General features: G+C 40.4%; 1 protein-coding gene across 1 annotated transcript; it reads right to left on the bottom strand.

The window, feature by feature from the left end:
* Positions 1-973: 973 nt before the first annotated feature.
* Positions 974-6,649, bottom strand: LOC130467304 (uncharacterized). Its single transcript, XM_056835778.1, has 3 exons — positions 6,314-6,649; positions 6,079-6,215; positions 974-983 (listed from the first exon to the last, which is right to left on the bottom strand). The coding sequence occupies exons 1-3, from the start codon at positions 6,596-6,598 to the stop codon at positions 974-976; spliced, it is 432 nt and encodes a 143-aa protein (XP_056691756.1). The 5' UTR covers positions 6,599-6,649.
* Positions 6,650-13,467: the final 6,818 nt, after the last annotated feature.

The raw sequence follows: 13,467 nt of genomic DNA on the forward strand, positions 1-13,467 counted from the left end.
TTCTGATTTTCTGGTTGGTCGAGAGAGATGTGACAAGAGCCGAGTGGGCTCTTTTTGTTGTTGGGTTTGCCAACGTTTGGGAGAGGTATTACTTCATCCTCTATCATGTCATGGATCGTATTTTTTAGGTTCCAGCAATTTTCAGTGTCATGCCCATTTCCTTGATGGAATTTGCAGTAAGTACCTTCGACCCAATATTTGCTCTTGACAGGAGGGTCACGGGTGGGGCCTATAGGCCTCAACTTTCCTTGATTGGTTAGTCTGTCAAAGGCTTGTACCAAAGTGGACCCGAGTGGGGTAAACTTTCGGTCTCGGACCCATCTTCCAGGGCTTCTTCGGGCGGGAGTTTCCTCTACGGCATGGACTTCTTGGGCTTGGGATGTGTTTCCCCTGTTGTAGGTGTTGCTTTTGTATGCGGGTTTACTTTGTATTGTTTTTGCGAGGTCATCCTCGATCTTTATTCCCACATCATAAACTCTTTTGAAAGTGTCAAGTCCCAGGTACCTAAGGTGTTGTCTGTAGGCCGGGTCCAGGTTGTCAATGAATTTTTGGACCAATTCTGTTTCGGGAGGCCTATTGATTAGTTGGGCCGCCTGATCCCTCCATCTAGCAAAGTAGGTTGTGAAATCCTCATTTTTCTTTTGGAAGGGAACTTCCAGCTCGCGCATGGTGACTTGGAAATCCATGTTCGACGAGTATTGCTTGATGAAGACATTGATAAAGTCTTCCTAAGTGGGGAAGAGCTTAGGGTCCTGGTGGTAGTACCATTTGAGCGGCACAGGTTCCAAGGACAAAGGAAAGGCAGGTAAATACATGGACTTGTCCACGCCTTTCAAGTTCATGGCATTCACAAAGCTCAATAGATGATCGCGGGGATTGTCCGTGGCTTTAAACTTTGGTAAGTCCGATGAACTAAACTTTTCTGGTAGTTTGCCACGAAAAGGTTCAGGATCGAGGGAGAAGTACTTGCTCCTCATGGTTTGCTGTAAAACCATTTTTTCAATCCTCTTCTCGTTATCTAGGTTATTTTTGGCTTGTGCAGCCGCTAAGGCTTCGTTTTCCATTTTCAGTTGGCCCATAAGTTGGGTCATTTGGACCATCTGGTCTCGCAATTCTTCGATGGACATGTTTGAGAGTGCGAATCGAGGTTGGGGAAGCGGAGATCCTTGAAATGAGGGATGACGGACGGAGCTTGGAGTCACTAAACCTGGTGCTGGCGATGTATTTTCAAGACGCACTAACCTTTGATTTCCCGATCGGCACCAAGTGGCATGACCAGTCCTATGCATAAGATAAGCTAAAGTTTAGGCCCCAAATTTCAAGCATTACTTAGTCTAGACTTTGACTCTCTATTGTTTTTTTTCGCTCTTTCTTTTATTGGTACACTTTTTGGTTTTTCTTTTGGTCATTCTTTGGATTTTCGAAACACTTGCTCGTTGTGACATTCATAGTTATTAGCATGTTCGGTTTTGGTGCCGAGCATTGTCGTCGTAGGAGGCCTATCAACGACACAAAGAGTTATTTATATTTTTTTTATAAGTCGCTTTTAGAATCGAGTGCTTTTCCTTACGCCCTCGTAGCAATTTTTACGAATGGTTTTTTTTTGCTACGTATTTTTTTGCGCGGGCACCGAGGCTGCTGCGCCTGACCAGGAGGCTAGGAAGCAACTTCAGCGCCCAGCGTAGGGAGTGAGAAATTTTGGCGCCCAGCCAGGGGCGTTGAAAATGCGTCCCTGGCTGGTTCTCGTTTTCTGTTTACGTCTACTTTTTGTTTACGCGACTTTGATTTTGCGTGCTTGTCTAATAACGTCCTTTACGCGTTGTGCGGTGTTTGTGGGATTCGTTACGGGCCATCCCGAGCGTCGCTTATTTTTGTGGCGATCGTTCGGGTTTGCGGAACACGTATTTTGGTATAACTCTTTGGCCAATTGGTTTATGAATGTTTGGGCAATATTTTAAGGTCGTTGGTTTTCTAGGATGGTTTGTCACACACAATCATATATTTCGCTAAACATAACTAACATTACATCATGAGGCAATAATAATATGTTATGTAGTTTATGATAGGCTTCTATGGGTAGTATTTGCGCCTGGCTTGATACCGCTTCTATCGCAGATCCAACACATGCCCGGTCGAGGTAGTGCCTTCAACAGACGAATTTCGACCAAGAGGGCAATCACGATGTAAGCCAAGGGGGCATGCACCAATGAGAGGGACCTAATGGGCGAGCGATTGGGTTTGGGACGGGTGTACTACTAGCGAAAGTGCCGAGTGGACAACATTCGAAGCGTATGCACCCCCCGGTTGGCGATGGGTATCCTTAGTCCAAACTCCCTGAGGGAGCTAAGATTCGTTATGCGTATCTGCCCGTTCAAATTAATATGCTGATTTTCAGGTTGTCCCAACTTGATGGGGAAATAAACGCGGGGTAGGATCGTTTCACCCTTAGGCTATTTTGATTACCTACAAGCACGAGTATTTCCTTCACTATCCCCAGTGGAGTCGCCACTGTGAGGGGGTCGAAAAAAGCGCGAGGCTAATGCGTGACCTCGTCCCTCGTGGGTGTGACGCTTCTTTTTGTCAAATCAAGTGTAATTGGATTTCCTGTGAGTTTACACCCAATTGACTAGTAATATAGGAGTCGCCATTCAGTTTTTAACGACAATGAGAAAAACTGACAAAACCCGGTTATCGTGACATAGAGGGAGTGCAATTATGTTTGACCACGACGGCCGTAGGTTCCCTTGTGATCCCTGGTGTGGGGATCTCTCAACGTACACCCGCAGGGTAGAGATTGAGGGTTCGGGGGACTGTAACTACCGAGAGGAGTACTCGCTCGTCGATAACTCCAGAGGCAGGATATCCTTACTAGCTCAACATAAATAATTGAAGGGACATGCGTTAACTATTAAACTAATCTGAGTTGATTTTAACAATATGCAACATATAATACTAGATCGAGCGCGATTATCTGATTTAGATTGTATTAAGGGACCTAGCATGATAATCCAATTTCCCAAAATATTATCTTTATTAGGCGTGATAGAACAATTAGATTTAATTAGTTTAACAGTTCATAAAAGGGCGAGGAAAGCAATTAACTCATGAAAAAGGGACACATTACGACGCACCCTTGAGAGGTGCGTCACGATTCTCAGAAAACTAACCACTTTGACTTTGCTATTTCTCCTTTTATTTAACGAATCTCAAGTTACGGGACAGGATACGTTCTGTTCGATTTATGGATCGATTGCGACAGAACGCGTGATCAATTTCGCAGCGTGAGGCTTAGGCTTAGGGGTTGGAGTCAATACTCAGAATAATGATTGTGTGTTGTATTTCACGTCGAACTTGGGCTATATTTATAGAAAAAGAGTTTGTGGAAAGATAGAATTGTAGAGCTCTAATCCACGAAGAATTAGGAAAGAACCCGTCCCAGGTAATTCCAGCGCCCAGGCTAATTGGGTCGTTCTCGGTCATTTTTAGGCAAAAATGATGTTTTCGAACCCAACTTTGAACCAAAGAACCTAAGGAATGTTTTCAAACTTATTACACGTCTCATATGCATAGTTATAACTTTCAAAGGCCCTTTACAATCTATTTTTTCACATTTAAGGCTAATTGAGTCGTTCTAGGTCATTTTTAGGCAAAAATGATGTTTTCGAACCCAACTTTGAACTAAAGAACCTAAGGAATGTTTTCAAACTTGTTACATGTCTCATATGCATAGTTATAACTTTCTAAGGTCCTTTACAATCTATTATTTCACATTTAAGGCTAATTGAGTCGTTCTAGGTCATTTTTAGGCAAAAATGATGTTTTCGAACCCAACTTTGAACTAAAGAACCTTAGGCAAAAATTTAGGCAAAAATGGCATTTTCATATGCATACTTTACTTACTTGTTTAGTGGCTCCTTAATCATCAAATTTCTCTTCTTCTGTTGAGAATCAAATATGTAGACCTCACGTTTAGACAAGCAAAGAACTAAAAGCATCCAGTGACTCCTACATACAAACAATAAACGTATGTAGTTAGAAAAAAAAAGTTAAATTTATAACAATCAATTAAAAACGAAGTTCAAAGTAATTTTCATACTTTTCGTAGTATGGACATAAGATGAATGTCTTAGAACTAAGTGCACTCATGGACCTCGTCATGTACAATAGAATTCGATCTGCATCGGACTTTAACATGGTGGCCGAGATCATCTCCGGGCACATGAATCCAATACTATTGGGGTGACAATCATCGTGAAAACACAACTCACTCAAAGCCCTATAATATATAGTGTAAGAACGTTAAGACAATCATAAAAATCAAATTTAGGGGCAAAATATGAATTTAGGTAACTCACGTAACAAAAACTTGTATTATTGATATATTGAGCCATGCTCCCGAGAGAAGTTGATCGGTGTCTTCAACGGTGACACTAATTTCAAAGTCCTTTTCCATATTGAATGTCCTTTTAGTGCAATGTACCTTAACGTGCTCCCCTTCTTTTAATCCCAACATCATAGTTTTCATCACATTGCACTTACCACTCAAATTTTGCACTTTATAATTTTCAAGGAAATAGGTTTTTGATTTAGTGTTGGACGCTTTTGTTCCACTTCCCCCAAGCACTATCTCTTTCCCTTTGTTCCCTTTCCTTTTAGGCTCTTTACTTTTAGGCTTGTTTACCTGAGGTATGATTTTCAAATAACGATATACATATTAGTGAGCATACATGGTATAATAGTTCTACTTCAAATTATCATGCATATGTTAGTTACCTCCTCATTCGTAAGCGACACCAAATGCTTTGGCCACTGAGTGAAGGTACCATGAGCTTGAGCAAGTTTCTTAATATATTGAGAAGGCACGGGGACGGGAGCTTCTTTGTACGCGGGCTCAAAATCATCAACGCTCACTTTCACGTTATCAGACGTGACGTCGTTGTGGTGATCAAGGAGCAACTCTGGACATATGGTACCATAGGCAACAAAGACTTTCTCCGAGCCTATGTTCAGGTATAGATGGCACGGGACAGGTTCCTTATTATTTATTTTGAACAATAATGCAAATACAATGTAACATGTTAGAAAAGTTCAATAGAATTAACTAGAAACAAATTACTTGAAAAACACAAATTATCATACCGTAATGTCGGCAAATGGATCTAAACCCCCGGAACGACAACTACTATGAACATTTGCGTCTATCCTCATCTGGCTTGGTATTTGGACACCAAGTTCTTTAGCAAATGTGATAAATTTCTCCATAACCATGGCATCCATCTTGGAGTTCATCTCTTGTATTGTCTCATCTTTGACCCTTTTGGTCACTCTTGCTTCCATTTCCTCCATCTCCGCATCTCCATACCGTCGAAAGCTACGCCGCTCTCCGGTCCCCCACACAGCTTTGATGCCTACTCCACCACCAAATGTTAGTGGTCTCCCTTCTTTAGTCTTACCAAGTGCACGAGATAAGACATCATCTCGTGCACTTTTGGGAACAAATTCCCCTTCATCTTGTTTCGTTTTCCATTCATCCTACATGAAATCAAATGGTTTTGAGAAAAGTTCAACACTTGGTTTCATATTTAAGAACATATATGAAATTAGAGGAATCACAACATTACGCAAAATTGTTAAATGAACTTACAATATTTTCTTTGACCTTTTGTGTGCCCTCATCCGGCAAGTAAGGATTTCCTTTCTCATCTGGTACCGATCTTGCAAGAAGCCATAAACATGTCCTACTAGGCAAACTTGAAGAAATTGTAGACGCAGAGGAACCTTCAGATGACGAAGAAACTGAGGGAATGTACCCTTTTCTCTGCCATTCACTTGTCATTTCAGCATATGATTTCTGTCCCATATGATGAGGATATATGTTGAAAGATTGACTTTGTCTTGCTTTCTCACTTATTTCCTAATTTTAGGGGGGTAAAAGAAATTATTACAACAAAATAAAACTTAGATTATACCAAGACTTTAAATAAGAATAAATTTTATACCTCAGCTTCTTCGGAGGTACGTATCTTCACAAATTCCTTCCATATATCCTTAGTTATATAACTATACAAATCATATAGCATCTTTTCATCTTTTGGCCTTTTTCTTGTACCCCGGATCCAACCAGTCGTCAATCTTGATTTGAATTCCCTCCAACGCTTATCACAACTCTTTAAGACAACTTCTTTCTTAGTTTCATCTGTGATATGAAATTCTCTCTAAATGAAAGAAAAAGAAAAGGAACAAGAAAGTCTTTTAGCACATGAAAAAGGCACGTAGATATGTACAACTGAATTTCCAAAATAAAACCGGTTACCTTGACGTCTTCCCACAAAGTGTCTTTTATTCCTTGTGAAACATCTTCCCAGGTTCTGATCAATATTGAAACCTTTGCGCGACTTATCTCGCCAATGTGATTCTTGTAATCCGTTGCCCATTTCCCTGTGGGTCGGTCCAAGTGATCCCATTCAATTATTCTTGGAACCCCGGGCATGGATTTTATTCCTTTTGTAGGGCCTCTTGGCTTCTTTTTTTGCTTTTGGGGCACTGGATTTGGTGATTTGTTAGATGGACCTGAATTTGCGTGTTGATCTTCATCCATGCCTGACGCTACTGCATTGGAAAATCATCAAAATTACATACCTTCAAAAGCAGGATTTTAAAAGAAAAATAAAGAACTGATCAGTTCTGTGCACTGATCTGCACAGTTCTGATCTGAGCTGTGCAGATGAGTGCACAGAACTGATCAGAACTGACCAGTTCTGTGCACTGATCTGCACAGTTCTGATCTGAGCTGTGCAGATGAGTGCAAAGAACTGATCAGAACTGACTAGTTCTGTGCACTGATCTGCACAGTTCTGATCTGAGCTGTGCAGATCAGTGCACAGAACTGGTCAGTTCTGATCAGTTCTGTGCACTGATCAGCACAGTTCTGATCTGAGCTTTGCAACATTTTGGAACAGATCGAAACCCATAAAAGACACCATCAATCATGCATGCTGTCATTATTTCGATTCTAACCCAAACCATATGCATAGTTATAACTTTCTAAGCCTCGTACTAATCTATTATTCCACATTTAAGGGTAATTGGGTCGTTATAGTACATATTTAGGCAAAAATGACGTTTTCGAACCCAACTTTTAACTAAAGAACCTAAGGAATGTTTTCAAACTTATTACATGTCTTATATGCATAGTTATAACTTTCTAAGCCTCGTACTAATCTATTATTCCACATTTAAGGGTAATTGGGTCGTTATAGTACATATTTAGGCAAAAATGACGTTTTCGAACCCAACTTTTAACTAAACAACCTAAGGAATGTTTTCAAACTTATTACATGTCTCATATGCATAGTTATAACTTTCTAAGCCTCGTACTAATCTATTATTCCACATTTAAGGGTAATTGGGTCGTTATAGTACATATTTAGGCAAAAATGACATTTTCGAACCCAACTTTTAACTAAACAACCTAAGGAATGTTTTCAAACTTATTACATGTCTCATATGCATAGTTATAACTTCCTATGCCTCGTACTAATCTATTATTCCACATTTAAGGGTAATTGGGTCGTTATAGTACATATTTAGGCAAAAATGACGTTTTCGAACCAAACTTTTAACTAAAGAACCTAAGGAATGTTTTCAAACTTATTACATGTCTCATATGCATAGTTATAACTTTCTAAGCCTCGTACTAATCTATTATTCCACATTTATGGGTAATTGGGTCGTTATAGTACATATTTAGGCAAAAATGACGTTTTCGAACCCAACTTTTAACTAAACAACCTAAGGAATGTTTTCAAACTTATTACATGTCTCATATGCATAGTTATAACTTTCTAAGCCTCGTACTAATCTATTATTTCACATTTAAGGGTAATTGGGTCGTTATAGTACATATTTAGGCAAAAATGACGTTTTCGAACCCAACTTTTAACTAATCTACAAATTAACTTGGTGAAAAAAATAGTTGCCAAAATAGTACCTATCTCACTATTTCTCTTTTTCAACATAAAATCCTTCATCATGATCTCGGCGCGTATAACTCATGTCAACATCGTCAATCATTTGAGGGATATGCCAGGAGGAAGGTGGAATCTCATTAAACTGCTCATCATACTCTTCTTCATCATCTACATCCTCAACGCCAAGTATTCTTCTTTTGCCTTCCAGAACAACTGACCAACTACGATCGGCAGGGTCAACCATGTAAAAGATTTGTTTTCCCTGTGATGCTAATATGAAAGGATCTGCAAGATGCCCAACTCGACTAAAGTTTACAAGTGTCAGGTACCCATGTTCATCCTTTTTGACACCGCGACTAATATCAACCCACTTGCACCGGAATAGAGGAATCTTAAAATACTTATATTCCAACTCTAATATTTCTTCAATGACTCCATAGTAAGAGTTCGTCTTATCTACAAGTGTTCTATCTTTTACACTAGCATACTCTGAAGACAAACATATTGCCGTAACACCACTATTTTGCATCGTCGTTTTGTCATCTTGTCGCTTCGTGTAAAAAGAATAGCCATTGATGTCGTACCCCTCATAAGATATGACTTGACATTTAGGACCATATGCCAACCATCTCACCATGTCAGATACCTCATTAGGCGTGTCGGAAAATTGATCCATCACTCGACGCTTGAACCATGTGAGGAATGAACGATTATGCTCTTTTATCAGTTGAGGACCATTTTTTGAAGGATATTGCTCTCTAAGAAAGTTCATGTGCTCAGCCACGTATGGATGGACTTCACTAAGATTTTGCACCACAAACAGCTCAACCTTACACATCATTTCAGAACCGATTGATATCCTTTTCTTGCCAATTGTACCTTGACCCCTAAGTCTCCCATCATGTCTAGACTTTGGTACTCCGACTTCTTTCAAACGTGCCATATATTGAGAAACCCATGCAGCAACTTCCTCCGCGACGGTTCGTTGGACAATACTAGCTTCAGGTTTGGCCGGATTCATCACTCTATCTTTCAAGGTACCCATTTCCCGTTCAAAGGGATACATGTACCTCATACAAACTGGCCCACAAAGCTTAATTTCACGAACAAGATGAATAATCAAATGAGGCATCATGTCAAAGAATGATGGCGGAAAATACTTTTCAAACCGACACATGGTCTCAAGTACATCGGCCTGCAAATCATCCAGTATTGTTGGATTGATCACCTTGCTACAAATTGTGTTGAAAAAGAAACACAATCTTGTAATGGTATACCTCACTTGTGGCGGCAATATCCCTCGAATTGCAACCGGCAGCAATTGTTGCATCAACACGTGACAATCATGAGATTTCATTCCAACTAATTTCAAGTCAGACATGGACACAAGTCTACGAAAATTTGAAGAGTAACCGGCAGGGACCTTTAAGCCATGCAAAGACTCACAAAAGCTAACTTTCTCCTTTTTAGACAAGGTGAAACAAGCTGGGGGAAGGTACCAGCGTTTTCCCCTTTCTTGAGGTGCCAACTCGGAGCGACCCATAGCAGCCATATCTTGTCTAACTTTAGGCCCATCCTTCGTTTTCCCTTGCATATTCAACAATGTCCCAACAATGGCATCACAAACATTTTTCTCAATATGCATTACATCCAAACAATGCCTAACTTCCAAATCTCTCCAATATGGGAGATCCCAAAAGATAGACCTCTTCTTGTAACCACCACTTGGCTGACCTTTATAAGGCTTACCAAACTCTGTCTCAATGTCTTTAACCCGTTCATAAACCTCACACGCACATAAGGGGGCAGGAGCTTCTCTCATCTCCAATTCTCCATTAAAAGCTTCCTTCTCTTTTCGAAATGGGTGATCTTCATGAAGATACATCCGGTAATCCATGTACACATCTTTCCCACAAAATTTTAGGCGCCTCGAGACCAAATCATCATGACAAACTGGACATGCCTTCTTTCCCTTTACAGAATACCCTGAAAAATTTCCATAAGCCGGGAAATAATTTATCGTACAAAAAATCATGGCACGTAAAGTGAAATTGGTTTTGGTGTATGCATCAAACATCAACACCCCTTCATCCCACAACAATTTCAAATCTTCAATGAGTGGCTCTAGATACACATCTATGTCATTTCCGGGTTGTTTAGGCCCAGAGATTAAGAGCGACAACATGATGTATCTACGCTTCATGCATAACCAAGGAGGCAAATTGTATATGGTGAGAAGAACCGGCCAAGTGCTATATTGGGTACTAAGTGTCCCAAATGGGTTCATTCCATCCGTGCAAAGACCAAGCCTGAGATTCCGAACTTCTTCCCTAAAGACCTTGTATTTTCGATCAATGTTCCTCCATTGTGGAGAATCAGCAGGATGCCTCATTAACCCATCTTTCTTCCTCCCTTCGGCATGCCACCTCAAGAGTTTTGCAGTTTTCTCTTCTGAGAAAAGGCGCTTAAATCTTGGTATAATTGGAAGATACCAAAGCACCTTAGCCGGAGAAGGTTTCTTCTTAGTTGATGTTGCATCATTCTCCACGATCTTGTAACGGGACAATCCGCGTCTTGGACACTCATGCAGATTTGCATACTGCTTTCGATACAACACGTAATCATTTGGACACGCGTGTATCTTCTCATAATCCATACCAATGGACACATAAGCTTCTGGGCCTCATAGTTAGACCTTGGAAGTTTGTTTCCTTCAGGAAGATTACCAGACGTGGCCTCCAAAAACTGTGAAAAACTCTTGTTGGTCCAACCGTTTTCCACCTTTAAGTTGAAATATTCGATGACGGGACCAAGTACAGTTTGTGTAGAACCAGGATATAACGGTGTTGCGGAAGCTTTGATTATACTATCATACATATGGGGACGCTCAACGAAATGATGGTCTTCCACATCATGCATCATATCATCTATCCTATCTTTCTCCTCTTCTTCCTCACTTTCAACACCAATATCATCCTCAATTTCATTATCATCACCATTATCACAATGATTATGCTGACTCGAGCTCGGCATACTAGAACTTGCCCCATGATCTATGCTCTCACCATGCCATGTCCATGTCGTGTAGTTACCCTTAAAACCGCGACGAACTATGTGATCAACAATATCATCAATATCCCGATACCCCCTTGAATTATTGCAATCACAACAAGGACACAGAATTAAACTTGATTCATGTTCTGATTGATGTTTCAAGGCAACCTTAATGAACTCTTGAATCCCTTGTAAGAACCTTGTAGAAAATTGTTTACTACCATACATCCAACTCCGATCCATTTTCAACCACTAAAGATAAAACAATATGACCAAATTTTGTCAAAGGTTAGAATATAAACTAGGCTATTCATATCATTATAACTCCATGGCTTCCAACAAAACCTACCATAACTAATAACAAGTTCCCATAGTACAATTCATTTCACATCACAAATTCACAAACCCGAATTTTGTAGCAAACCCAAAACATCATTTCATAACCTACACAAACCATCTCATAAACCTACACAAACCCAAAAATTCATTTCATAACCTTAATTCAACAAAACCTAATTGTAATAAACAAATAATTTCAACAAAACCAACTATTACAATTCATCAAAAACTACAATTAAAATTCAACAAAACCTAAATCTTAAATGTGCACAATTAAAATTCAATTAAATAATATCCACAATTAAAATTCAATCTTAAAATTCAACTAAAATGTACCATTAAAATTCAAACATAATATCCACAATTATAATTAAATTGCACAATTAAAATTCAATTAAATAATATACACAAAATAAAATTTAAATGTGCCGAATTAATCGATGAAGCAATTGAAGAGAGGAGGGCCAGCGGCGTGGCAACCGGCGGCGTTAGCAAGCAGCGGCGACAGTATAGGAGGAAGCGGCGACAGTGACCTGTGAAGAGGCCGGGGGTTGAACGACGATTAGGGGGCGGCGACGAGCAGGAAGTTGGAGGACAATGAGCTGTGCGAAGAGGAGGTTGACGCGGCAGGAGGACGAACAGCAGGTCGAGGAAGACGGAGGTTGACGGCGGAGGACGAGGTTGACGGCGGAGGACGAGGAAGGCCGAGGAAGTTGGAGGAAGAAATTGAAGCAGTGAAGGGGTGAAGCTTTTGCAATTGGGTTTCAATTTAGGTCGCTGTGGAATATCGAATTGGAGAGCTAGCGCCAACAAAATTAAATTTTAGAAAAATTCAAAACATCATTTGCGTCGCAGAATTACTAACCTGCGACGCAGATGACTCTAAGATGTTCTCAGAGTCATTTGCGTCGCAGGTTAGTAATTCTGCGACGCAAATGATTAAATAAATTGCGTCGCAGAATTACTAATCTGTGACGCAAAAGACTCTGAGAACATCTTAGAGTCATCTGCGTCGCAGGTTAGTAATACTGCGACGCAAATGACTAATTTTAATGATAAGAATTGTGAATTGCGTCACATGTTTGAATGTGCGAGGCAAATGTGGCGATGCAAATGAACACTTTTCCACTAGTGTAGGTCCCGTAATGCTATTTAAATCAGATAATCATGATCGAATTAGTATTATATGTTGCATATTGCTAAAATCAACTCAGATTAGCCTAATAGTTAACGCATGTCCCTTCAATTATTTATGCTGAGCTAGTAAGGATATCCTGCCTCTGGAGTTATCGACGAGCGAAGTACTCCTCTCGGTAGTTACAGTCCCCCGAACCCTCAATCTCTACCTTGCGGGTGTATATTGAGAGATCCCCACACCAGGGATCACAAGGGAACCTACGGCCGTTGTGGTCAAACATAATTGCACTCCCTTTATGTCACGATAACCGGGTTTTGTCAGGTTTTCTCATTGTCGTTAAAAACTGAATGGCGACTCCTATATTACTAGTCAATTGGGTGTATACTTACAGGACATCCAATTACACTTGATTGAATAAAAAGAATCGTCACACCCACGAGGGACGAGGTCACGCATTAGCCTCGCGCTTTTTCGACCCCCTCACAGCAGCAAACCATGGGGAGCAAGTATTTCTCCCTCGATCCTAAACCTTTTCCTCGCATACTACCAGAAAAGTTTAGTTGTTCCGACTTACCAAAGTTCAAAGCCACGGACAATCCCCGTGATCATCTCTTGAGCTTTGTGAATGCCATGAACTTGAAAGGTGTGGACAAGTCCATGTATTTGCCTGCCTTTCCTTTGTCCTTGGAACCTGTGCCACTCAAATGGTACTACCACCAGGACCCTAAGTTGTTCCCTACTTGGGAGGACTTTGTCAATGTCTTCGTCAAGCAATACTCGTCAAACATGGATTTTCAAGTCACCATGCGCGAGTTGGAAGTCCTCTTCCAAAAGAAAAATAAAGGTTTCACGACCTATTTTGCTAGATGGAGAGACCAAGCGGCCCAACTAATCAATAGGCCTCCTGAAACTGAATTGGTCCAAAAATTCATTGACAACCTAGACCCAGCTTATAAACAACACCTT

Source organism: Spinacia oleracea, chromosome 2 (assembly GCF_020520425.1).
Source record: "Spinacia oleracea cultivar Varoflay chromosome 2, BTI_SOV_V1, whole genome shotgun sequence".
In the NCBI taxonomy this organism is placed as follows: domain Eukaryota; kingdom Viridiplantae; phylum Streptophyta; class Magnoliopsida; order Caryophyllales; family Amaranthaceae; genus Spinacia; species Spinacia oleracea.

Excerpts from the sequence above, each read along its gene's own strand:
- LOC130467304 (XM_056835778.1), bottom strand. The coding sequence starts at position 6,598 with ATGGATGAAGATCAACACGCAAATTCAGGTCCATCTAACAAATCACCA. Across the intron at positions 6,216-6,313 it reads CTTTGTGGGAAGACGTCAAG|AGAGAATTTCATATCACAGA; the intron begins GTAACCGGTTTT and ends TCTTTCATTTAG.